This window comes from Diadema antillarum, unplaced genomic scaffold, assembly GCF_040938485.1.
Source record: "Diadema antillarum isolate AM-2024a unplaced genomic scaffold, OU_Dant_1.0 scf00000104, whole genome shotgun sequence".
In the NCBI taxonomy this organism is placed as follows: domain Eukaryota; kingdom Metazoa; phylum Echinodermata; class Echinoidea; order Diadematoida; family Diadematidae; genus Diadema; species Diadema antillarum.
This window is the reverse complement of record NW_027270993.1, coordinates 818,184-843,378: the sequence shown is the minus strand read 5'-3', so window position 1 is coordinate 843,378 and position 25,195 is coordinate 818,184. Positions and strand designations below refer to the sequence as shown.

Sequence of the window (25,195 nt, the reverse complement as noted above, 5' to 3'; positions counted from 1 at the left end):
GTCGGCTAAATACTGAACTTTGTCCACACACAAACATTTTCATGATGTAGACTGCTGGTCATTTTGAAACAAAGACACAACATTCCAACTTTGTGAGTGTTTAGAATCATACGCAATCCATTTCAAGATGCCCAAACCAAGCAGGAGAAACAGCAAGGAATATGACTATCGGGTGGACTTAAATGAATGAATGATAAATTTTGTATTCATCATCAGCATTTTTTTTTAACGCTGTTGATGTTAGCTGCTTTCTTTTGCATGTTCAATGCCGTATTGTAAAACAACTTACAGCATGTGACCGTCGGTCATTTTGGACCTGGTGGATAAGATATAATTCAAACGATGTACTCACAGAAATAATCAATGCACATAAGAGGACTATGAGTGACCATTAACCGCAAAAGCCCTTCGCTTGCTTATGTTAATCAAACCACAATGCATCAAACAGAACCATTTCCATTACCTGTTGGTTTCTTGTATCCTTTTGGAACAGAACATAGGAGTCTTGTATTTTGGCATTAGTTTGGGTGAAAACATTTTCAGTCACCCTGCTTAATGAAACCAGTCAAATACATATAGGACTCTTGGCATGCACTGATAGGGGCACTACCAAAAACACAAAATCTCTTAAATGCTCTATTCCATTATTGTATATCAATGTTGTATTTGAGACATATTTCATGTTGTATTGCAGGAGAATTAAATTTTGCATTTGTAATCTTTGCATCTGTATTTGCACTTGTGTGATAACAGAAGAGGCTGGAGGAGGATTACTGCATCAGCAATCGCCAGCAGGCAGTGACGTCCAAGGCAGAACAGCAAAATTAAATAATTCTTTTTTAAACTTACACAGGTCTTCTTGATTTGTTGTTTGGTTTCTACTCTAGTGCATTAGATACTAAAAGGCTTTAAAAGCAGTAACAAGGTGTTGCAAGTAATTGACAAATTGCCCTACACCGAAGTAAATAAGTACCAAATTAATCAGTGTTTCAGTAGTAGCCATGAGAACAAAAAAATATCATGGGCATACATACTTTTTTCTTGTTATGAACTTTTTTTAAAATCATTAATAAAAATCATACAATAAAAACTCAACGAAAGATTTTCATTGAGTATCATGGCGTGTTCCTCGTGAGATGGCAACTTGTTAAAAACTTATTTCAAAAGACGCTTAGCTTTAAGGACCAGAAGGTAAGAAGGAGGGTTGCTAAAGTTTGACTAGGTGCTTGTGCAGGACAAACATGTGAGAAAGCAACTCATTATTACTTGTTCAGACACCTTGTTCAGGACAAAAAGATGACAAGGTAACTCTTTAAAGTTACTATTAAAGGCACTGATGTACTTTCTTGTCTTAAACAAGGGATCAAGGTGAGTTTCAAGAAGTTGCTTTCTAGTCACCAGTTTCAGCTTGCAGAAATAACAGCTCCAGCTCAAAGTGAACTAACGAGATAGCTAACAAGTGCATCTATCTTTATCAACCAGAGTAAGGGTGGAGTCAAGATAATCATGAAAACCACATTCCAAGAAAGCAAAACTTTGGAGACTATACTTAGAAAACTACTTACATAACAACACAACATGTAACAAGATTGTGAATGCCTTAATGCAGTCATTATCATCCATGCACTCCACGTCATACAAGTTAGAAATAATGATTCCAGTTTACGTACCAAACAACATATTATATAAATATATATATAAAAAATATTTTTGGGACCTGGACCATTTTTTTTTTTGCTTCAAGCTTTGTTATAACCATGCTCATTATAACAGGAGCGCACTGTACATGCCAATAAGGATTCATTTGATTGGACAAAACTTTGATGTAAATATGTTAATTTGATAGGGAATGAATGTGAATGAGGTATGACTCACCAGATGGTAGGTTTTCACATCATCCTGCTGCTCCACATCAGGCTCATGATTATTAGCCAGTGGATGGGACTCTTGAGTACTATACGCTGTTACACAAAATAGAACACCTCATGAATATTCATGTAAGTCAATACACATGCACATTTATATACTTTTAATGCCTCATGAATATTCATATTTCTTGATACACATGCATATTCATATTTTCACTTACCCAGGCAAAACTGGAACCCGTAAAGATGACAAGTCAAGTGCGATAAACTAGCAAAACTTTAGCTTTCGATTGGATTTGTTTCATACTTCAATTTTAGAACATGAAAACTTGACTCATAATCAGTATTTATGTCATTCACTGCATGAATTTGAGAGATGGAAAAAGAAAATATAGTTCCCAAAAAGCGCACTTTAAACACAAAATTTACATTAAATTTAAATTTAAAAAAATAACATTTCATTTAATTTAATTTAATTCAACTCTATGGTTGACTTCAATAAATAAAGAGAAAGCAAACACACATAGTAGTGAAAATTTAAACCAGATTGGAAATGATAAAGATATGAAACTAATCGTTCAAAAATGATTTTTGAGTAACAGAATTATAGGGTTTATTAACATATTGAAACTATAATGAGGCAATGATGTTAGTACCTCACAAGTCTCCTATTGGTTACTACCTTTTCTGGATTGAATTTACAATGGAAACATAATGTCTTTTGCACCAACTCTCCTAGAATTGAAAGACTATTGACAGCGATAACTTTCAGAGGGGAAGAGGGCCACAGTTGCCAAATATCTGAATGAAGCAGTAATTTCGTAACAAAGGAGTTGTGAGGATATGACTTCACAAGTCAGTGAATCTGCATATGACTGTGAGTCATTATTGTTCTGCAAAAAAAAAAGGTACTGTGTGCACTAAATTTTCGCAGAGTTGTTACTTTTGCAAATTTTACAATTTAGGTACTATTCATGAAATTAAAGACACGCAAAAATAATGACTCTGATCCCAATAAAAATGTGACGCACATATACATTTCTCCATTCAGCACAGTACTCCACGATCGCAAATTTACCCACTCGCAAAATCGTTGGAAGTCCTGATTCGTGAAAATTTAGACTCACTAAATACCGGTATATGCCGTATACAGTACGTGTAAGTTGGATAGTGTTTGTACATTGTAGCATTCTTTTTATTCAACTGATTTTGATAAATCTTAAACAATTTGATTTGGCGATAATGTGAAGTGGAGTTCCATTTCAAATCCCTTCACTTTTTTCCTGAAGGCTGTTCTGAATTCAAGAACTGATGACTTTCCAGAAAATTCTGAATAAAAACCACAACATCAGATAACTCAAATGTTCTCTTCTTTCTTGTTTTATCACATTCACTGTCTTGGTATAATAACAAAAACATAACATGGCATATAAAAGGGAGAAACATAATCAAAGTTTGACCTCACTACCCTGAACAAGCATCAGTAACCATAGCGCCAATGAGAGCAAATAAGCAAGATATGACATGCTAAAAAACTCTCTTCCTTTATCTCATTCCATTGTTCTTCAACACTACATCAATTGAAACACTATAGCACAAAATCACCACAGTATTATCATTGTAAATGATACACAAACTATTGCTACTGTGTACATGATGTGAGTTTTAATGATAACTACTCTCCAACATACTACAGTGACTATGGACAACACTGTTCACATTAAACAACACAGACATATAATTCAGAATAAATAGCACCGATATATGGTTGTTGAAAAAAATAATCCTTTCATAAATCTAGTAAGAACAGTACCACAACGTACGGTTATGCAATATGCATCATGACTACGTTTTGTACATGTACATTGTACCATTGTGAATAACTGTGACAGAGAGAATACATCAGTTTTCCTCTGTTTTGGAGTAAATGAGTACAGTGAGTATACAAGTACACTACAAAATATTTCTTCTTAGAAATGAATGTAATGATGTAATCATAAATGTTGTAGTACTACATAACCATATTCAATTAGCAATGTAAATGTATATTCAAAAGGAATACCATGTACCATTTGCTGTGATGTAGACTTCAGAGAAAAGGGCATACAAAAAAAGGTTGACTTTTTCCCATTGGAATCATTTTGACTTTATGGAATGCCAGAGATTTAGAAACTTGTATATATAATAAAACTGCAGACAATAGAAAGACAAATATTTTATTCATATCAATGAAACAATTTAAAACAAAAACAAACTTTATTCCTCTAGACCCCAGTCTGACACCTTCACAAAACTGTTGGAGTTTGGCAGATGATTATTAAAGCTTGGTTTAGTCAGCTTTCCTAGAGATTGTGATATCAATTTCACTGTTTGTGCTATTTTTCTTTACAGTGTAACCATCAAGGGATTTAAAGTCTCTGTGCTATCATGCAGCATAAATGGCATAATACTAAGATTAAGTGAAAATCTCATCAACAAATTAGCTAAGTATGATTGAATTAAACTAGACTGGTGCTCTGGTTTCTAAAAGCTACAACCACCTGATGTAGTCAGAGTGTTGAAGTTAGACATGCAGTGATGATGGATAAAAAGAAATGGTAATGAATGTCATGAATTAGAACAAACACCATGAATATTGCCTGTACTTTAAAACCAATAACTACATGTATCTAAATATGATTGGGATCAGTAGGCCTACGCACCACAAATTATTAGCAAAAAAAAAATCAGAACCTTTTATTTGATTATTTTCTTGGAACAGAGCTGCAGCAAACAAAATAAAATAAAGAAATAAAAATAACATGAACACATGCTGATTTAGGAAGACATCAGACAGAGCAATGCATATCATTAAATAGAAATAAAGAATTTATTGCAATTAGACTCAAATCTCCATGAGCAATGATACTGTGCTTTACTGATCACATCCCTACACAGCACACAAATCAACAAAAGCAAACTTCCGCAAGAATCAACCTGTTTTCAGATCACACCATACCTTGGGTTAGTATTCAAAATCTTTCAGTGAAATGAAGAGACGAATTAAGGTTTCTTCTATACTCTCACGCAGAATTGAGAATATTTAAATACGTGATTTCTGTAATAGTGTATCACTCCCCTAAACTGTTGATGTGAGAAGGTGGGCTAACTGTCATCATCTAATACTTGGCTAGGTGATGTCAGAACATTCAATGCAATTATGATCATTTCATTCATTCCAAGCAAATAAAAATGTCAAAGAATGACTAGTCATCAGACATAGAAACAAAAGAAACCTGGTAATCTGTCAATCACATGAATTGTAGAGTTTTGTGCTTGAGTGTCACTTGCTGTCTATCAAAAAGGAGCTCAAGTTGTAAAAAGAAGAAGAAATATTACAGAGTATGACTTGTCCCTCTCCCCCAACAACTGTTAAATCTAAGAAATACAATTTTCTTGCGAATGAATGAATGGTAATAAAGACCAACAGTATTACACAGGCAGTATGAAGCTAACACAGCCATTAGCTTCTAGAAGGGAAAAGAAAGCACGATTCATTCTAACTTCCCACAAATGACTCACACTTTACTGACATGCAGCAAAGTCACAAAGGATTTTTCTGTACTATTTCTATAGAGGGATTCCCTAAATCAGATGCCCTACCATTGCTTAAATCTACAGATTGTCACACAATGGCTGGTAGGTTATGAACTAGCTTTAAATCATGTCAACATATTAGGTCTACATTTCATGCTCATTACTGTAAAAATAGACAATTTTGCAGTTTAGAAATTTATGCACATTTTGCAATAAACGCATGCAATTATTTTTGCCTATAATATGTAATAATATTTTATCCCTTTGACTGAAATAATTCTACACAACTGAAAAAAAAAAATACTCACACAAAAATTCTCAGTTTGTGTAGTTTTTAGATCTCTGGGCATGTTAAACTGGCCATACTAGCATTGCACATCAAATTCCTTTTTTTTTTTCTATTACTGAGATGAGCTTTCAGGACTATTGGCATAAGGTACGGAACGTGATATCAATTATACTCACAGAAGAAATTCTCTGCTGCTCCATTGTACGCTATCGGCCCGGCATTGGGCTGTTCCTGTTTCGTAACCAGGGTCACAGTGGCGCCATCGTTTATCTAGTAAAAATCAGTGCAATGACTCGTGGTGAGCTGTGTGTACACTACCAGACACTAGAGGGTGTCCTTGCATTTATGCGCACTCCATAAGATGAGACGTGTTTAGATGAGCGTGCATATGGAGGTGTTCACTTGGATGCCACAATATCCTAAAGTGTCAAATACAGGGCATAGTGAATATGGAAATCTATATAACTACAAATCATGTAAGATCGCAGAAGGGTTGTGTTAGAGATCGTAAAGTTACAGGCTCTTTAAATGCTTTGCAAGTTGTATTCATTACTAATTTGGGACCAGTCCATCTCATGTGGGTCCAGCCAATGGCTGGTCTTGGAAAAACTTCCCGATACCAGTAACAGGAGGAAAGAGTTCTAGGAGGATGGTCTTTGAATAATGGTCTCAGGAGGGAGGTTTAAGCTGGATGGTTCGGTGAGGTTGGTTCCCGGACATGATTTTGAAAAGTTGGCCCTGGAAGGATGATTCGGAGAGGAAAGTTTGAAGAAAATGGTCACCGGATAATGATTGTAGGAAGTTTGTTCTTTAACCGTTGAACAAGTCCCGAGTATACTCGGGCAAGTGTCTACGGGAAAATTATGTGGTAGCAAAATTAGCACATCCTTAATGGGTGAAAAGTGGCTTTGGGAAAGCAACTCTACCAAGATACTTCTTGGAGGTTGGTTTTCATGGGAAACTTATCCATGAAGGTTGACAGTGGAAGGATAATATTTGGTGATGGGTTTGGGATGTTCTTGTTAAGATTCATGGGCCTGCTAACATAGGATGCTATTCTTTTTCTATGGGGGGGAGGGGTGGTGGCTATGGTTATTGGATAATCCTGTAATCCTGAGAGAATGGTGGTGGGGGTGGTTGTAGGGGCTGGTTGAAGGGGTGGTTTTAAAGGGTGGTTGTAGGCAGGGCTCCACACTAACTTTTTTTTTTGGTGGCCCGATGGGGCCACCAAAATCATCACTTTCAAATTTTTGGTGTGGCCCGAAAAAAAAAACAATAAAAAACATTAAAAGTCCTGTTTTTGTTTTTTTTGTTTTTTTAATGAGTCACACACTCACTGCATGCATTTATGCATTTCCGGCGCAAAAAGTTACAAATTTGTTGACATAATTTTCAAAAGATGTTGGTGGCCCGAGGCGGGCCACCAAATTTGCCCTTTTTTAAAATTTGGTGGCCCGACTTTCATTTTTGGTGGCCCTGGGCCACCGGGCCACGTTAGTGTCGAGCCCTGTTGTAGGGGTGGCTGTAGGGGTGGTTGCAGGGAATGGTTGTAAGGGAGGTTGTAAGTGTAGTTGCAGGGGATTATTGTAAGAATGGTTGTAGGGGTGGTTACAGGGAATGGCTGCATGGGTGGTTGTATGGGTGCGTGTAGGGATGATTTTAAGGGTGCTTGTAGCGGATGGTTGTAGGTTGTGATTGTATGGGAAGTTGTATGGATGGATTTAGCAATGGTTGTAGGGGTGCTCGTAGGGATAACTGTAAGGGTGCTTGTAGGGGATGGCTGTAGGTGGTAGTTGTATAGGTAGTTGTATGGGTGGTTGTAGGGATGGTAGAAGGGTATGGTTGTGGGGTGGTTGTGGAAGTGGTTGTAGGGATGACTGTAAGGATGGTTGTAGAGGATGGTTGTATGGAATGGTCATTTGGGATGGTTTGAGAGGTGGTCATAGGGGTGGTTGTAGGTGGTGGCTGAAAGGAATGGTTATAGGGTTGGTTGTTGGGGGACAGCAACTTTGGATTCAAGTGATTGTAATGGATGGTTGCTGGAGGATGGGATGGTTCCCAGAGTTAAGTTTTTGCTCACCCCATAATGGCTGAGACTGTTGAGTTGAAGCCATCCCAGGCTTGGCTGGGATGAGGTGTCCTTGTCTCGTAGGATCAGTGCTCCTGCATTACCAGATTTGATCACTACGGGTGGAGAGACATAAAAGACATTCCTATTGGGAAATCTTTCATTTAAACACATTCGTAAAAAGATAATTGATTGCCAATCAGTAAAAATTTGTCTGCAGTCATCAACGGTTTAATGCACTAATTCTCAAAATTCGACTCTGAACTGTCCTCTGTACAACTACCACTTAAAAAAATTAAGTCTTTGATGACCTCTGTTACAAATTTGATTGAAATATTAATAATTCAACCCTCAACAAAAAACAGTTACGTCTACCAGCCTTAGTCCTATGAGGTGAAGGTGTACTTTCATGTTATGTATCTACAATTATGTAGCTGTCTTTGCACTCTTAAATAAATAGATAAATAAAAAACTATAGATGAAAATCATCACATTGGGCTGCTAATTTCATGGTCAGATATTATGTGAGCTTGTTATATGCATCCTAGGACAAATCAAATTCCTTTCAAAGTACAAAACTTCATCACAGAATGATTGGAACGAAGATATGTGACATATCGGGCCCTTTCAACTGACCTAGGTCAACGTCTGTAGCAGCTCGTTGGAACTTGGTATGTTTCTGCCGATACATGGCGTCCAGAATTTTCTTCTTGACCTGAGTGATGGTGTCCACGTCCAACACGCTGACCTCCACCGTGCCGATCTCGCTCTCCACGTTCAGTTTCTGTGGCAGAAAGGTCGAGTTGAGTTTGTGTCACCCTGAGAAACTGGTCAAATCTCCAAACTACATGTACCTTTTCTCGCTGTGACTCTCAACTATATGCTGACTGTTCATATGGGGGAAAAAAATGTGTCTTCTCTCCTTATGACATGGTTTATGTCATATCTATTTTCATTTCATTACAGACTTCAACAAGGTTGTCATTATCTTCAGCAATTTACCAGGAGCCTCCGTTGACTCTTGATGAGATTAATGTCATACACATGTGGTGACCAACAAACAAACCATCTGAGGTAGGCATAGAGTCTTAGCATCACAATAATGTGAAATGTCTACTGTCTTAATCTTAACCTGTTCCATACGGGAACATGGTGGCCTTTGTATAAAGTCTATGGGGATTTCAGAATTCAGTATCGAACGGGTTAAGCTGGCTGGAAGTCACCAGGAATGTATGGAGGCTTGAGTAACATGTCTACTTTATGCCTACTGGCATGGGACAAAGTTTGAGTAAATCTGTGACATAGTGGGATCTATGATATTGAAAGAATTAATTTGTAATCATATTTCTGAAAAGCATGTCTCAGCATGTTACAATGTGTTCAGATAATGGAATGCGTTTGCCCTTTAACTACTGTAAAAGTGGTTTCTTTCGTGGTGGTTTATTTTCGCGCTTTTCACGCTTTGAGGTTGAACCGCTAATTTAACATCACGCGAAAATGTTTTCAACTCACCTCTTGTTACAATGCTATTGCACACATGCACACACGAAGATTCCGCGCATTGAGTGCATTGATGGTTAGTACACACAGCGATACCGAGCAATGGAGGTACAAGCATGTTTTAATAATAATAATAATAATACAATACATTTATAAGGCGCTTAATACCGATGTTTCTAAGCGCACAGTTTACCGGAAAATTAATATCTATACCAGAATAATACAAGTACTCCAGAGACGGGATTTCAGGTAAGCCTGCATTTAATTCTAATTTCTATTTAATGAATAAAAGAATAAAAGGATTAAAGTTTTGGTTTTCATGTGCAAATTCTAAAATAAAACAGTTTTTGCTGACTGTGAATTCACAGATTTTGCCGACTGCGAATTTAAACACAAGCGGAAAAGTCGGCACCGATGGAAACCGCGAAAATATCTGTACGTGAAAGAAACCACTTTTACAGTACCAGCACAAAAGCTGTGTCACACTCTCATGACCCGTCAATCAAACAAGCGATTCCTGACAAGTTTACATGCAAGCATACACACTTATACACATGCACCATGTCACCATGGTAACATGATGAATGCAAGCTCCATCTCATTCATGTTCTAGAGGTCAAATCATACAAATTGTACATGTATACCAAGAATAGAGCAAAACACTCTCTTCTCGACCAAATTTGACCATACATTCATTGTGACACATGCTCAGCAAAATAAGTTTGGTAGAAAACACTAGAAAAGTTTGCTTTCAGATTTCCAGAAAAAGTATTGGCTTAGAATGAAATGTGGTTCTAATCATTTAGACAAATGAGTCTCAATCAATCTCATAGGGTTCATTTCCTACTCTAATTTGGACTGCCATTCGCAGATGAAAGTTTTGAAGACTCGGCGTGGTTATACAAGCAACAATGCATCAAAAGTGGTATCTTGAACATTTTTCAAATCACTGCTCCCAAAGGTACACAGGACCTTTAAGTTAGGGCTTAATAGGGTTGTGATGGGGTTTTCGGTTTAGTTTGATGAGAGAATTAGGATTAGGGTTAGGGTTATATTTGTGGGGGAGTATTTATGTTTGGCCTAGCATGTAGATATTTCATGGGAGCAACTGTCGCAGGAGAAAATGTCATGGAACCGGTTACTAAACCCAATGAGGGAGGCAAAGAATAAAAAAGATGTCTGTCTACGTACCAACGCAGTGAACTCCTTGCTCTCTGTCAGAAGATTGTCGAAGCTGAGTGAGAGGAAGGACTGGCCAGTGATGGCGTCCACGGGACCCTTCTCACACTGGATCTTTAGGGCTTGGTAGAGGAGGTAGAGTGGGTGGCCTACTGACTCCTGGAAGATGGGTCATACAACAGAGTTTTCTTCAGTGTTCATTTCTTTACGCTGTTATGTAACATGCTTGATCAGCTTCATAACTGACAATATTAAAAGGAAGAAACCAGTATAGAATTTGAACCTGCACCCTACAAATGCTTAATGTTTGGTAAAGGCACCTAAATCTGATCTGAAGCCAGTTCAAGGCAACATCAAATGTCTCTCCTCTTTCTTTTCCCCTTCTGATCATAATTCATTACTGTCCAGAAAGACATAATAGCTAGCTTAGATCTGCAATGTAGATGCCTAGATGATGTTAATTAGGCCAAACATGGTGTTCTGCATATGTGCAAGACAGCTGTTTCCATTGTACAACCCGGGAGGGCTGCATCGTCTTAGCTTTCGTGATGCAGATCTACAGCTCACCAATATGTGAACGGAGAGGATGAAACACAATAAAACAATAGGGGAACTCCAAAACAATGCAAATAGAGGTCATTGATGAGTGCCTCAGTATGTGCACTTTAAACATTTTAAAGGAAAAGAAGCAAAAGGGCACAACTCCATTTCACTTCACTCAGTGTTAACACCATCCTGACAGATGACAAATTCACAGATGAATGTGTCATAATTCATAATCCTGTCACTTACAATAAAACACGGTGGGAACAACTTTTTGCAAAATATACAGTCCAATTGCTTGCAGTATAATGGAAACAGTAACATGCTGCAGAGTACTACATTTTAATGCTGCCATTTCAGACAAAAAAAAAATCCAACATGACATGCAATATATGAAATTAAAGAGGCATTCCAGATGATTTTCATAATTTCACATAATGTAGTACATAAATCAACAGATCCATGTATAGACTTGTGGAATTTATTGTGGTCCTTGAGCAGAGAAACCAATAATCTAAAAATCTTAAACAAATTACATTGAACAGTGTTGATAACATAGGAGCCTCACATATTTTTGAAGTGTAGCAGTGTAATTCCACTACAATACTGCTTGTTTAACAAGTTCACCTGTGTACAATCCATGCCTTCTTCTTCTGTACTTCCTAGAGCCCCAACTCATGCATTCTTATGGTGAGGCTGCCATGTCATCATCCTTGTTCATTGCAATGTGTTATAAATTTTGAAAACATTCTTATTCCTCATCACAGTCACTATAAATTGTGAAACTCTGTACTCAGTATAACTTATCTATAGTTGTTCCAATGTAAAAGCTTGAAAATCTTCCAGAGGCCCCCTTTAACTGTACTTACATATTCCAATGGGAAAAAAAAGAGTTCCATGTTCTATTTTCAAAATACTGATGCACAGCAAATCTAAATCAAACATTTCTTCACCATCAAACAATTTGACCCATAAATTCTACCAACAGTCTAATATCAACACTTAAACATCTAAAAATACTTTATACTCATCATTATCAGATAGGACTTCAGCTATTCTGCAATGATCAAAGATATGTGCAGAACAAAATCCTTCTACCTTCACAAATTTGAACATGGCAAGAGCAATCCAGTTGGTCAGCAGTTTGTCCTCCATGGTCTGCGTTCTAGAAACAAAGTTACACAATTTTGAAATAACATTTTGTCAGATATAATAGGATGTGATGTCTCAAATGATAAATATTGAGAAACTGAAAGATTGGAGTTGCCATTCACTAGAGAGATAGAGAAAGACAGACAGACAGATAGATAAATAGGGATAGATAGATAGATAGATAGATAGATAGAGATAGATAGATAGATAGATAGAGATAGATAGATAGATAGATAGATAGACAGATAGAAAGATAGACACAGATAGAAAGAAAGATAGATAGAAAGAAAGACACAGATAGACAGATAGATAGACAGACAGATAGATAGATAAATAGACAGATAGATAGGTAAATAGATAAATAGATAAATAAATAAATATAAAGATAGACACAGATAGATAGATAGGTAGATACAATGTAAATAGAGATATATACAGACAGATAGGCAGATTGATGGCTAGATAGATAGATACAGTAGTCAGATAAACAAATATAAATATAGATTGATAGATAGACAGACATACAGATATGCAGACAGATATACAGACAGACAGATAAAAGGACAGATAGACAGACAGTTCAATACATAGATGAGAGGAGAGAGAGAGAGAAAGAGGGAGAAACACACCACTGTTGTCAGAACAAAACAGTAATTTTCAACAAAAAACAAAATCTGTGTATTTACAAAACAGCAAGAGCACATTATAAAATATTCAAGATTCGGACATTACTTCTTGAAGATTAAAAGCTATTTTGTATTCCTTCATTTAAGCACAGCCGATGTAACTAAGTTTGCTTACGCACTACACTAACACACACAGACAGGCAGCTTTCTCCTACTCTGATACCATTTTAACAAGGAAAAGTAGAAATTACGCGGTGCGTAATATATGTCCCCGCCGGAAGTAGCATTTTGTAGCAAAATGTGCAATATAGGTAAAAAATCAAGGTCAAAGGTCAAAGAAGTCAAGGTCAAAATTCTGTGTAAAAGTTTTGAAGCCCTCACCTAGTGCCATCACATAAAGCAAACGGAATCGAAATCGGGTTAGAAATGGCGAAGGAGTAGTATTTTATAGCCAATGTACAATACAGGTCAAAAATCAAGGTCAAAGGTCAAAGAGGGCAAAGGTCAAAATTCTGTGTATAGTTTTGAAGCCCTCACCTAGTGCCATCACATAAAGCAAACGGAATCGAAATCGGGTTAGAAATGGCGAAGGAGTAGCATTTTGTAGCCAATGTACAATACAGGTCAAAAATCAAGGTCAAAGGTCAAAGAAGGCAAAGGTCAAAATTCTGTTTAAAAGTTTTGAAGCCCTCACCTAGTGCCATCACATAAAGCAAACGGAATCGAAATCGGGTTAGAAATGGCGAAGGAGTAGCATTTTGTAGCAAAATGTACAATATAGGTCAAAAATCAAGGTCAAAGGTCAAAGAAGGCAAACATCAAAATTCTGTGTAGAAGTTTTGAAGCCCTCACCTAGTGCCATCACATAAAGCAAACGGAATCGAAATCGGGTTAGAAATGGCGAAGGAGTAGCATTTTGTAGCAAAATGTACAATATAGGTCAAAAATCAAGGTCAAAGGTCAAAGAAGGCAAACGTCAAAATTCTGTGTAGAAGTTTTGAAGCCCTCACCTAGTGCCATCACATAAAGCAAACGGAATCGAAATCGGGTTAGAAATGGCGAAGGAGTAGCATTTTGTAGCAAAATGTACAATATAGGTCAAAAATCAAGGTCAAAGGTCAAAGAAGGCAAACGTCAAAATTCTGTGTAGAAGTTTTGAAGCCCTCACCTAGTGCCATCACATAAAGCAAACGGAATCGAAATCGGGTTAGAAATGGCGAAGGAGTAGCATTTTGTAGCAAAATGTACAATATAGGTCAAAAATCAAGGTCAAAGGTCAAAGAAGTCAAAGGTCAAAATTCTGTGTAGAAGTTTTGAAGCCCTCACCTAGTGCCATCATATAAAGCAAACGGAATCGAAATCGGGTTAGAAATGGCGAAGGAGTAGCATTTTGTAGCAAAATGTACATTATAGGTCAAAGGTCAAGGTCAAAGGTCACGACTGAAATTCTGTGTAGAAGTTTCAAAGCTCCCATGTAGTGCTATCATATAAAGCAAACAGAATCAAAATTGGCTCATAAATGACAGAGAAGTAGCAAATTGAAGATTTTGATCACACACGGACGGACACACGGACACACGGACGGACGGACACACGGACGGACGGACGGACGGACACACGGACACACACACGTACGGAGCCCGTTTCATAGTCCCCTGCTCGAACTCGTTCGGCGGGGACAAAAAGCTATAGGGATAATCATCTAAAGGCAGAGAAAAAGAAGAAAACTGGTTAAATCATTGCACTTTGAAGGTGAAGTGCATGTCCAGAATTTTACTTTTGGCCTCATTAACAACTGATGATGAAAGAAACATTGAAATGTCAACATCTAATTTCAAACAATTACAAGTCATTTCATTTTTTCTCTGGAACTGACTTATAATACAATTATACATTATGTTCAAGTTGACCTTCAAAAATAGCTTGATTTAAAACAAACAATGAAAGAACTTATTCATCAAATCAGACTTAGCACAAGATATTTGTTAAATATTAAAGTGTCATGTATTTTCATAACATGATGACATAGTTGCAAACACATTAGTATACATATGAGCTGAGCCAATATCATCTACTCTCAAGTTTCAATCATAAAATGTCTCTTGTCTGTAATTCAGCATTTATAATCCTTCCAACTGCCCTAAGAAGAATTATTGCTATGTTTAATATTGAAACAAAACAAAAATTTGATGTCATGGATACAAAATATCTGTTTGATAATTGTTAGAATATCAACAAATGAATATTCACAAATATTTGTATGTTATGGATACAAAATATCTGTTCGATAATTGATAGAACATCGAAAAATGAATATTCACAAAGATTTATATGTTATGATAATGAGAGACTAACGAACCATGACATCATCAACCAATCTAATTAGCACAGTATGCTGTTGTTGTTAACATCACTGTTTAACGAAAACATCAGTTGTCACATGCATAATTTGCACAAACTTTGAATCAACATCCTAAATACCACATCATTTCAAATACTGCAGTCTTTCAGGGTAAGTGCAAATGGCCCTATTGTTTAACTGCTGTACAGGTATATACATCAGTCTAGCTAAAACGTAAACATACCGTTTGAAGAGATTCTTCATTCTGTTCTTATCTGCAGCTTCACAAATTGTATCAGTCATTAGACTCATGAGTACACTGGAAAAAAAGAAAGACAAAAATCATGAAAACAACTACTGTGTCTATTACCTTTCAAATTATTAGACACAGTGAGTTTTTTACGTGACAGAAGGACTGCCCACCAAACTTATTTACAGCAAGTATTACTGTAAAACATGATATATTCGCGGCACGAAATTTTCATGAATTGGAGCCGACAGCCTTTTTCGCGGCATGAAATTTTCGCGAATTGCCACTGGCGTTCAATGTATGTAGTGTAGACAAAAACTTTCGCGTGCATTTTAATTTCGCGAATTTTGGCGCTCGCGAAATTCGCAAAATTAAAATGCACGCGAAAATTCCTTGTTTTACAGTACATACTCTGATTGAATACTGTTATATCCACTGTTTGGTTTATGGGAAGTGATTTTATCATTTTTTTTTTTAACACCAGTGTTTACAAAGGATTCATGTTAATGTAAATGTAGCTTATAAATGGAATATCATTCATTTTCTTGTCATCATCTGTAATGACCAGACAGAAGAATACCTGGTCCATGTAATGTATCAACACTGCTCTTCTAAAATCAGTTTTAAAAATGGTTGCAACTGAAGTTGGAAACAGTAGTCTGGACACACTACTTATATCTTGACATTATCAGACAAGTTGTAGTCAAATGGTTAAGAAACAAGGATAAAATGAAAGATGAGTCTTATTTTTTTTTTTTTGATAATTGCAAAGCACTTCAAAACATATTGTATTAAGCACTATATAAGTATTTCATATTATTATTATTACCATTACATTTTCTGGGGGTAAGTTTCCATTTCAGGTCACCTTCATGGATTTCTCTTTTATTTTCATAGCATTACTAAGTACTGACACTTGGCAAAAAGATACTGATTTCAAAGGTCAACAAACTTTGAATAACACTACAAAGAACAGGGATAACAGATTCGGGTAAGCATGTTATCATTCCAAGAATTAATCATAAATAATACATTTCACATTACTTTCGGCCACTTTGAGATTCTGTCAGAGCTTGACTTACGATGTGAAATATCGGAACTTTCTCTCCATAACCAGAATCACAGTGAGTAGGGAAGCAATGTTGGACCTGCGAATCGAGCATTTCAAGATAAATGTTGATATACCACGTAGCATGCATCCATGGCAAGATTAATGTTAGTTCACACCATTAACATACTAATGTAATCACACCAGCTGAGAGCAGAACATAGTTTAATGTAGGGTAAAAAGAAATATATCATAGAATAATATTATCCCTGCATAAAAGCCCTCATTGAATCAAATATTCCCCTGGCATTTAATCAAGAGGGTTTCAAACAAATTTGTATCATTTATCAGCCAAGTATTCTACATCTGTTTTTCCTTTTTACATAATTTTGTTCTTAAATTGCACCGACATTAGTTATAGCACCTTATCATATCTATGTATATAGTGATCAAGAGTCATATAACAAACAGGATTTAGGAGGGATATTTTGTGACACATTTGTGAGTCTGCAGCTCAAAGTATATTCCAATTTAAGGATAAAAGACAACGAAACAATCCTGGTCCAATATCTTTCATAATTGCACACATATTCCAGATGGTTCCCCTTACTGTCAAACACGGAACTGCATAATTCTAATATCTTATCCCAGACACACAGTAAGAGGTCTATTTATCAATGCATTTACATATTGAGAGAAGGACATTAAATGATATATTCTAAATGATCTAGTTTCTTTCAAATCCACATGTGGAATCAATTAGTAAAATATGTACATGTGGCTTTATTGCAAAATATATTACAGACATTTTTTTTGTTAGGTTGGGTGTTGATGTGTAGAAGGACACATATGGTTCTCCAAAGACTAGGAACTTACTTCTGAATAGTACTGGACTTGCTGTTATCAACTGTTTGGATTAAGACTTTCAGGAATTCCTTCTTGCTGAGAAGCTTAGAAAATTCCATCATAGCTCGCTCTTCCATCTCGCTGGGGTTCTACATAGAAAAGGTGTAATGTTATCCCCAAAGGAGGTTATTTTAAATAAAACTCTTTCGACTTCACTGAGTACTTGAAGTGTTACATGACACAACAGTATACAATGAGAGATAGGGCCTAAACAATATGCAGAATAAGAATAAAACAAAAAACAAACAAAACAAACAGATGTTTGACAGAATAACATCTTTCCCGTAAATCATAATCTCTGCAACAGAGTACAGAATCACATGACACAACCCTGGCCACAAAACTCAAATGTATACTCAAGACTGTTCTCCTCACATCATTTGAGAGTGACTGTGAGGCATGGACTATGTATCCGCAGCACCGCAGCAGCAGGAAAATTTCCACCGATGTGCTCTATGCAAGATCAAGATCCCCAATAAAGAAGACTTTGACAAGGAATCCCAATGTACCCCCCCCCCAAAAAAAAAGAAGAATATATATATATATATATATATATATATATATATATATATATATATATATATATATATATAATTATGTTAGTGAAGTAAATAGGAAAATGTATAGCTCTTAAGTGTTTTAAAATCATAAACAGCAACTTTAGAATGAAGATCTCTTCAAAGTGGCTACCTCTGGGTCTGATGCAAGCGGTTTGACTGGTGCTCCATAGAACAGCATGCTGTTCATATAGTCTTGGTTGCTGACAAATGGCATTCCCAGTCCCTTTAGCTGCTCCTGGATATCACTCATCTCTTGCTGAATGAAGAAGCCTGTCATAGATGGAAGACAAATAGAATCAGGGGGCGGACCAGCAAAAGGAGATACCTACCATTATTTCACAACAGGTGAATTGAATTTGATGGTTGGAGGGGAGCTCATTCAGAAACTTATCATCCTCCGGATATTAATTTGTGAAAGTACACTCAAAGGTTGTTAAGATTTCTTCCGCGGACTGTTTATATCTTTATTATGATATGATTCATTTTATGGAATTGTTAATTTATTTTTAATGCTCCAGCATTTTGAAGTAATGAACAGTTGCATACAAATGATTGAACTTATAAATGTATCTTAACTGATGATGTTTATGTTTTTTTTTCTTACGCGGACTCCCGCTTTCTTTTTCTCTCACCCTCATTTCTGCCTCCATAATCCCTATCAGAACTTCCGTCTGTCTTTCTTCCCTTCCTCACTTCCTCTCGAGTCCATATCCGACTGAATATAATATGATGTGCTCATAATGGAAATGCTCTTTGTAATTTTATCATTATTTTATCTATATTGTGTATGTGTTATACTTTTGTAACATCGTGCAATTCAGTCTCTGACTGCAATGCGATCGAAATAAAACCATTAAAAAAAAAAAAGAAAAAAAAAAAAAGAAGATATCCACCAATCTTTACAGTCTTTCAGTGGCCTATCAGAGGTCTTGCTCTATGTGGAATGGGGGGTGGGGGAGAGATACTTGATGAGGATGATGACACTTACCTTCCACCACCTGTGTCCTGGCATCCTGCATCAATCTCTGCATCTCCACCTCCGTCTCCTTGATGCGGCTTCGGTAGTTGGAGTAGCCGATGGCGAACACGATGGCGAACACGATGATGCAGAGGAAGACGAAGCCAGCAACGACTGCCACGATGATGACAATGATTGAATCATTTCTGGGGTAGGTGATGGTGCCGATGACAAACTCCAGGTTTTCTCCATGCCTCACCTGGGTCAAAGGTCAAGAGAATTCAAACGGGAGCAAGAAACTCTTATCTGAATCACAGCTATGACCATTGGTGCCTCAGTCATGGGGACATTAACCCATTGAGAACGGGCTGATTTTGCTACAACACACATTTCCCATAGACACCTGCCTGAGTATACTTGGGACTCGTCCTCAATGGGTTAAGAAATATTCGGAGTATACAGTAATTCAGGAATAAATTACTACCAAGTTAGGCAGTCTGAAATGATGAATTCTCCTCCTCAATCTCCTCTCTATCTCTTCCTTCCCCTCTCATCTCAGCTGATCTCATCGTTTCTTCCCACCTATTCCTGTCTCTTTCTCATAAGCAGAACTTCAGCTTCTGCTTCTAATGTAAACCATTTTTGTATATGCTTTGTCACACACCAAATTTTTGGACGCCTACATAATAGATGCTGACCTTTTAATTGTAATAGGTTCTTAAGCTTTGTCCCAGTGAGCACTTTATGTTGCCATTTGTTGCAAATATCTATTTGGACTGTCATTTACATCATGAAAACTGAAATGTCATTACATTGGAACAGTTATTGTAAATCAGTTATATTTGCTTGAAATCAATCAATCAATCAAAAAAAAAAAAAAGAAGCGTACACAAAAGAGACCCATTCAAGGCCCTGTTTTATGAATAGATATTATTGATTATATAGTTGATTTCTATCATAGGTCTATGGCAGCCTGTGTGGTAAGGAAAGTTTTTATCGATTACATCTTCTGATAAAACAGGGCCCAAGGATACTGACCACTACGTATGTGGCTTGAGGGTTGTCCAGCGCCTCTCCGTTACAGCCACCAGTGCCGGGGAAGGAGTCCGGTGTGATGCACGTCAGAAAATTGGCTTGTACATCCGAGAGTGTGCATTCTCCGGGGCCGATGCAGACAGTGATAAAGTTTTCTGCACCAGGCAAGGCATTCAAATTTGTTCCCTGTGGAAAGATGGTATGACAGCATGCAGCAGGAGGGGGTCTGACAGATCTCCAGGGGTCTGTTTCATGAAGTCATCACATAAAAGTCTTTATATAAATCTCAGAATGGCCAAAGTTGCCCAATCGTAACTATGCGTGACTTTCAAATTCATTTCATGTAGTGTCTCGTGTGCCTTATGAACAAATAGTCTCTTGTAAGACTTTCATGAAACGGACCCCAGTTTTAATACCAGACTTCAGAATTAGAGTAACTTTGGTTCAAATCGAGTTTATAGTGAGTACATAAACCAGACATATTTGATGAACTCTTGATTCTTTTCCTTCTTTCATCAATCAGGTCCCAAAATCCTTACTTTTGTGATTGGGTGCCATATCTCTCTATAATGATTTTAACTTGCTAAGAAGTCTCCCTAGGAAGGAAGTCTTGAAAAAGACAAACAGTATTCATCACACTTCCTTCAAACAGCAAAGCTGATGGTAAAGATGAAAATTATCAACAAAACTGGGAAATGCTTAAAACAGGTTGCAGCTTCTTACGATAAACTGCAGTTGGGCCTATAATGCATTGTTCTCTAGAAGTGCTTCAGCTTTCACCAGAGGTTCTATCACTTTCTGATATGAAAAAAAAGAAAGAATTATAATTATATTTAGAAAAAAAAAAGTAGGTTTTTTGCAGACAATGACAGAAACATGTCTTTCTAACATCACAGCTCTTTGGCACACTCCTGATACGTATATGTACGTGTACATATTGATACATTTACATAAATAAACATCTACATTTCACATCTCATTTACAAGTACTATACTCAAGAAGACCCAGTGAGATAGATGTTTTAAAGTTAGACACAGAGTGACTTGAAATACTTACTGTTATTGTTATCAGCCCACCCTCAGCAGACTCCAGGTTGTAGTTTTCCTCGTTGTAGTCTGGGTTTGGGAAGTACGCAAACTGATTCTCCTCCGGGGGTGTATACGAGTATCCATCCAGCGCAAAGCTGACCGAGACTTCTGGGGTCTGTCTCCTCCTCCTTCCGGATGTCGATGAGTTGAACGCAGGAGTCGGGCATTGGAAGGATATATCCGTCTTGTTGGTACATGCCTGGAAAGGAGAGATTACCATGAAATTACAGAGGTAATCAGTTCACATGTCCAACTCATCTCATAGCTTATAGGTGAACGTCCTTCAGTCAATCATTCTGAATGGTCACTTGTGGTCAATTCGAATCGACAGATGAGGGATCATCTTGTCATAAATGATGAATTAAGATTGATTTAAGGCCAGTATTCCTGTATTCAGATGATCCCCCACTTCGCAGGGGGCAGTTTGGAGAGATTGTATCTCAATATTTTTACCGTCGACCGTCCACACATGCATTGAAATTCCCGGCTGAAAGGGGGACAAAATCGTGGCTGGTGGTTTCAGCCGTGTGTTAGGTCACCCTACGTGGTGCTGTAGGGCACGCGATTGCAAATAGTAATTTTTTGCCACCGCATTTCAAGCATATGCCCTTATGAGGAAAACAGCTGCGTGAGAGATCAAGGTCAGTCCCCCACCAGAATTTTGTTGCCAGACTCCACAAGCTTCCAGGGAGACAAGGGGAATGTCTCATCGAGTGTTAACACGATGGGATTGCCGAGGAAAGTCCCGGCAAACAGGACATTCCCCACGAAGCGGACGAACGTTTGAACGCAGTTTTTATCTACCTATAAGTTTGTCTGATCTTTATCATACTGTCTGCTACCAGTTGGCAAACTTCTCACTAGATCTATAATCAAACAGTCCACTCCACATCTGACCAGTGTCAGCTTCACTTCACGAGCACATTAGCCAGCTGATCTACAAGTTGATCTGATAAGTACTGGATTTACTGACTAATTGGAGGGGAAAGATATCATTTATGATTTTGATCTTTGATCTTTGATCTTTTCTATTTCCTTTGACTATAGCACACACAGGAATGGAAACACATTACATTGATGGGGTGTAATCCATTCCTTTTCATTTGTTACAACTTCAGCTTAGCTCCTCGGTGGCAATCATAATCTCCTGTATGAAACTAATTTACTTTTTAATAATAACTATCATTTCCAACCTTGACCCACCTGAAAAACTTTAGGGTTTTGCATTCCAAAGCTATCACTATGCATGTTGCTGGATAGCTGGAACAAATGAATATTGGATAAAATTGACAAAATTTGATATACCAAACTATTGCTCTTGTGAAGTGGTAATATTAGCCAATAAAAGGTCCATGATATAGATGACATAGATAGATCTACAAGTTGATTTAGCCAAACTAGTTATAAAATGGTGTGATTACCATTCAAAGTGAACAGCAAGCAAGAAGGATGTAGATTCAATATTCATCATGCAACATGTGTATGGGCAGACTAGTCAGTGGGTAAGATGACTACAGACCGGAATGGACTTGATCAAATGGCAGATACTGTACACACCACATATTTTGCCAGAATGATATTTCGCAAATTGAGACATGTACCAGGATTTTACAAGCAGCTGAAATCGTGACCGCTAACAAAAACTAAGACATTCTCATTCCTATCCTCTCCGATGCCGGAACTACAACAGCTCCATGGTAACAGTGACCATGGTAACAGTGCACCATCAGTGCAACAATGTAGACAAGTCACACACGGTGCGCAATCCAAGAACTTACACATGTAAGTCATTTCATCATTCTATCTACTGTGGAAGCCTAGCCTAGCATAAAGTCTCTAGAGGTAAGTCTTTTCCATCTTATTTTGGTTGTGACAAAGTTAACTATTAACATTATTTTTACTATCAACCAAATGAATCTCTTTTTTGTCCTGTGGGTAGCTTGTTCACAAGCATGCTTGTTCACAAGTGATTCCTTATTGGCCATAAAAACACACATTCAGGATTCCACATGATTTACCACAGTTTCTGGCTCGCCATCAATGACAAGATGCATCACTGCTTCCTGCACAAATGTAAATCCACTGCCCGTCACCTCTTGAGTAATGCCACCCCTAGATTGGAACAGATCAGAATAGAATTACAGTGCTCAAGCCATGTATGATGATTACAAACAAAAGTGAAAAGTGATTTATACTACAATGTAGATTCATCAGTGACTCCAAAAACTGGTAATACCTACAGCGTATGAGTGGTATTGATTGCTATATGACAAGTGAACTATAAAGATAGGCATTACTGTGATCCTAATCCTCAAAGAAAGTAAAAAAATTGGCATTTTTTGTAATCACTGACAGTGTGGTGAGACAAGTGACAGGTAAAGAACTACGCATATACATGTATATTGAATTTGACCACTCCAATCTTACTTTCTTAACTATAAGGTGTGCAGAGAACTTCAAATATGTCAATCAAAAATTGAAAGATGAAAATTGCTGCAGCTGAAGTCGCCTGTGATTTGACAGGTTGAGAGAGATGCAAGGTCCATCGTCATGACAACGACACATCTACACTTGTAAGACTCCTAAAAGTTGGGTCACACTAAGGTCACTCACGCAGCAACAGCTCCTTTGGGGGAGTAGTCCTCAATCTCAGGGTCCCCAACGTAGGTGTACTTGTCATCCTCCAGAGGATTTCTAACTGCCCCGTCCACTATCAGGATCAGATCCTGGACCTCTCCCTCTTGGGAGCTGACATTTAGTGGACCTGTCCGACAGGAAAGTGATAACGAACTCCTGTTGCGGAAAAGAAGAATGAGGAGAAACAAGGAAAAGTAGAAATTACGCGGTGCGTAATATATGTCCCCGCCGGAAGTAGCATTTTGTAGCAAATGTACAATACAGGTCAAAAATCAAGGTCAAAGGTCAAATAAGTCAAAGGTCAAAATTCTGCATAGAAGTTCTGAAGCCCTCACCTGGTGCCACCACATACATCAAACGGAATTAAAATCGGGTTAGAAATGGCGAAGGAGTAGCATTTTGTAGCAAAATATACAATACAGGTAAAAAATCAAGGTCAAAGGTCAAATAAGTCAAAGGTCAAAATTCTGTGTAGAAGTTTTGAAGCCCTCACCTAATGCCATCACATAAAGCAAACGGAATCGAAATCGGGTTAGAAATGGCGAAGGAGTAGCATTTTGTAGCAAAATGTACAATACAGGTCAAAAATCAAGGTCAAAGGTCAAAGAAGTCAAAGGTCAAAATTCTATGGAGAAGTTTTGAAGCCCTCACCTAGTGCCATCACATAAAGCAAACGGAATCGAAATCGGGTTAGAAATGGCGAAGGAGTAGCATTTTGTAGCAAAATGTACAATACAGGTCAAAAATCAAGGTCAAAGGTCAAAGAAGTCAAAGGTCAAAATTCTATGGAGAAGTTTTGAAGCCCTCACCTAGTGCCATCACATAAAGCAAATGGAATCGAAATTGGGTTAGAAATGGCGAAGGAGTAGCATTTTGTAGCAAAATGTACAATACAGGTCAAAAATCAAGGTCAAAGGTCAAAGAAGTCAAAGGTCAAAATTCTGTGTAGAAGTTTTGAAGCCCTCACCTAGTGCCATCACATAAAGCAAACAGAATTGAAATCGGGTTAGAAATGGCGAAGAAGTAGCATTTTGTAGCAAAATGTACAATACAGGTCAAAAATCAAGGTCAAAGGTCAAAGAAGTCAAAGGTCAAAATTCTGTGTACAAGTTTTGAAGCCCTCACCTAGTGCCATCATATAAAGCAAACGGAATCGAAATCGGGTTAGAAATGGCGAAGGAGTAGCATTTTGTAGCAAAATGTACAATATAGGTCAAAGGTCAAGGTCAAAGGTCACGACTGAAATTCTGTGTAGAAGTTTCAAAGCTCCCATGTAGTGCTATCATATAAAGCAAACAGAATCAAAATTGGCTCATAAATGACAGAGAAGTAGCAAATTGAAGATTTTGATCACACGGACGCACACACGGACACACGGACGGACGGACGGACGGACGGACGGACGGACGGACGGACACACGGACACACACACGTACGGAGCCCGTTTCATAGTCCCCTGCTCGAACTCGTTCGGCGGGGACAATAAAAAGGAAAGCGATTACAGAAATTAAATCATGGCACCTGTTTCAAATGGACTGCTTTAAGCATGGCATACAGGTTAACAACTGTG

At 37.6% G+C, this 25,195-nt stretch overlaps 1 protein-coding gene across 1 annotated transcript in view; it reads right to left on the bottom strand.

Annotated features, from left to right (window-relative positions):
• LOC139719129 (plexin-B1-like) overlaps nucleotides 1–25,195 on the bottom strand; it is a 52,340-nt gene that overhangs the window by 17,669 nt on the left and 9,476 nt on the right. Inside the window, exons 6-21 of the mRNA XM_071630561.1 lie at nucleotides 23,602–23,781; nucleotides 23,007–23,100; nucleotides 20,953–21,187; nucleotides 19,903–20,144; nucleotides 18,895–19,123; nucleotides 18,037–18,176; nucleotides 17,317–17,435; nucleotides 16,475–16,540; nucleotides 15,387–15,461; nucleotides 12,122–12,188; nucleotides 10,493–10,639; nucleotides 8,438–8,585; nucleotides 7,814–7,917; nucleotides 5,910–6,003; nucleotides 1,876–1,961; nucleotides 290–316 (exon numbers count right to left, since the gene is read on the bottom strand). Coding sequence (XP_071486662.1) covers nucleotides 290–316; nucleotides 1,876–1,961; nucleotides 5,910–6,003; nucleotides 7,814–7,917; nucleotides 8,438–8,585; nucleotides 10,493–10,639; nucleotides 12,122–12,188; nucleotides 15,387–15,461; nucleotides 16,475–16,540; nucleotides 17,317–17,435; nucleotides 18,037–18,176; nucleotides 18,895–19,123; nucleotides 19,903–20,144; nucleotides 20,953–21,187; nucleotides 23,007–23,100; nucleotides 23,602–23,781 — 2,053 coding nt within the window. The remainder of the gene's footprint in view (nucleotides 1–289; nucleotides 317–1,875; nucleotides 1,962–5,909; nucleotides 6,004–7,813; nucleotides 7,918–8,437; nucleotides 8,586–10,492; nucleotides 10,640–12,121; nucleotides 12,189–15,386; nucleotides 15,462–16,474; nucleotides 16,541–17,316; nucleotides 17,436–18,036; nucleotides 18,177–18,894; nucleotides 19,124–19,902; nucleotides 20,145–20,952; nucleotides 21,188–23,006; nucleotides 23,101–23,601; nucleotides 23,782–25,195) is intronic.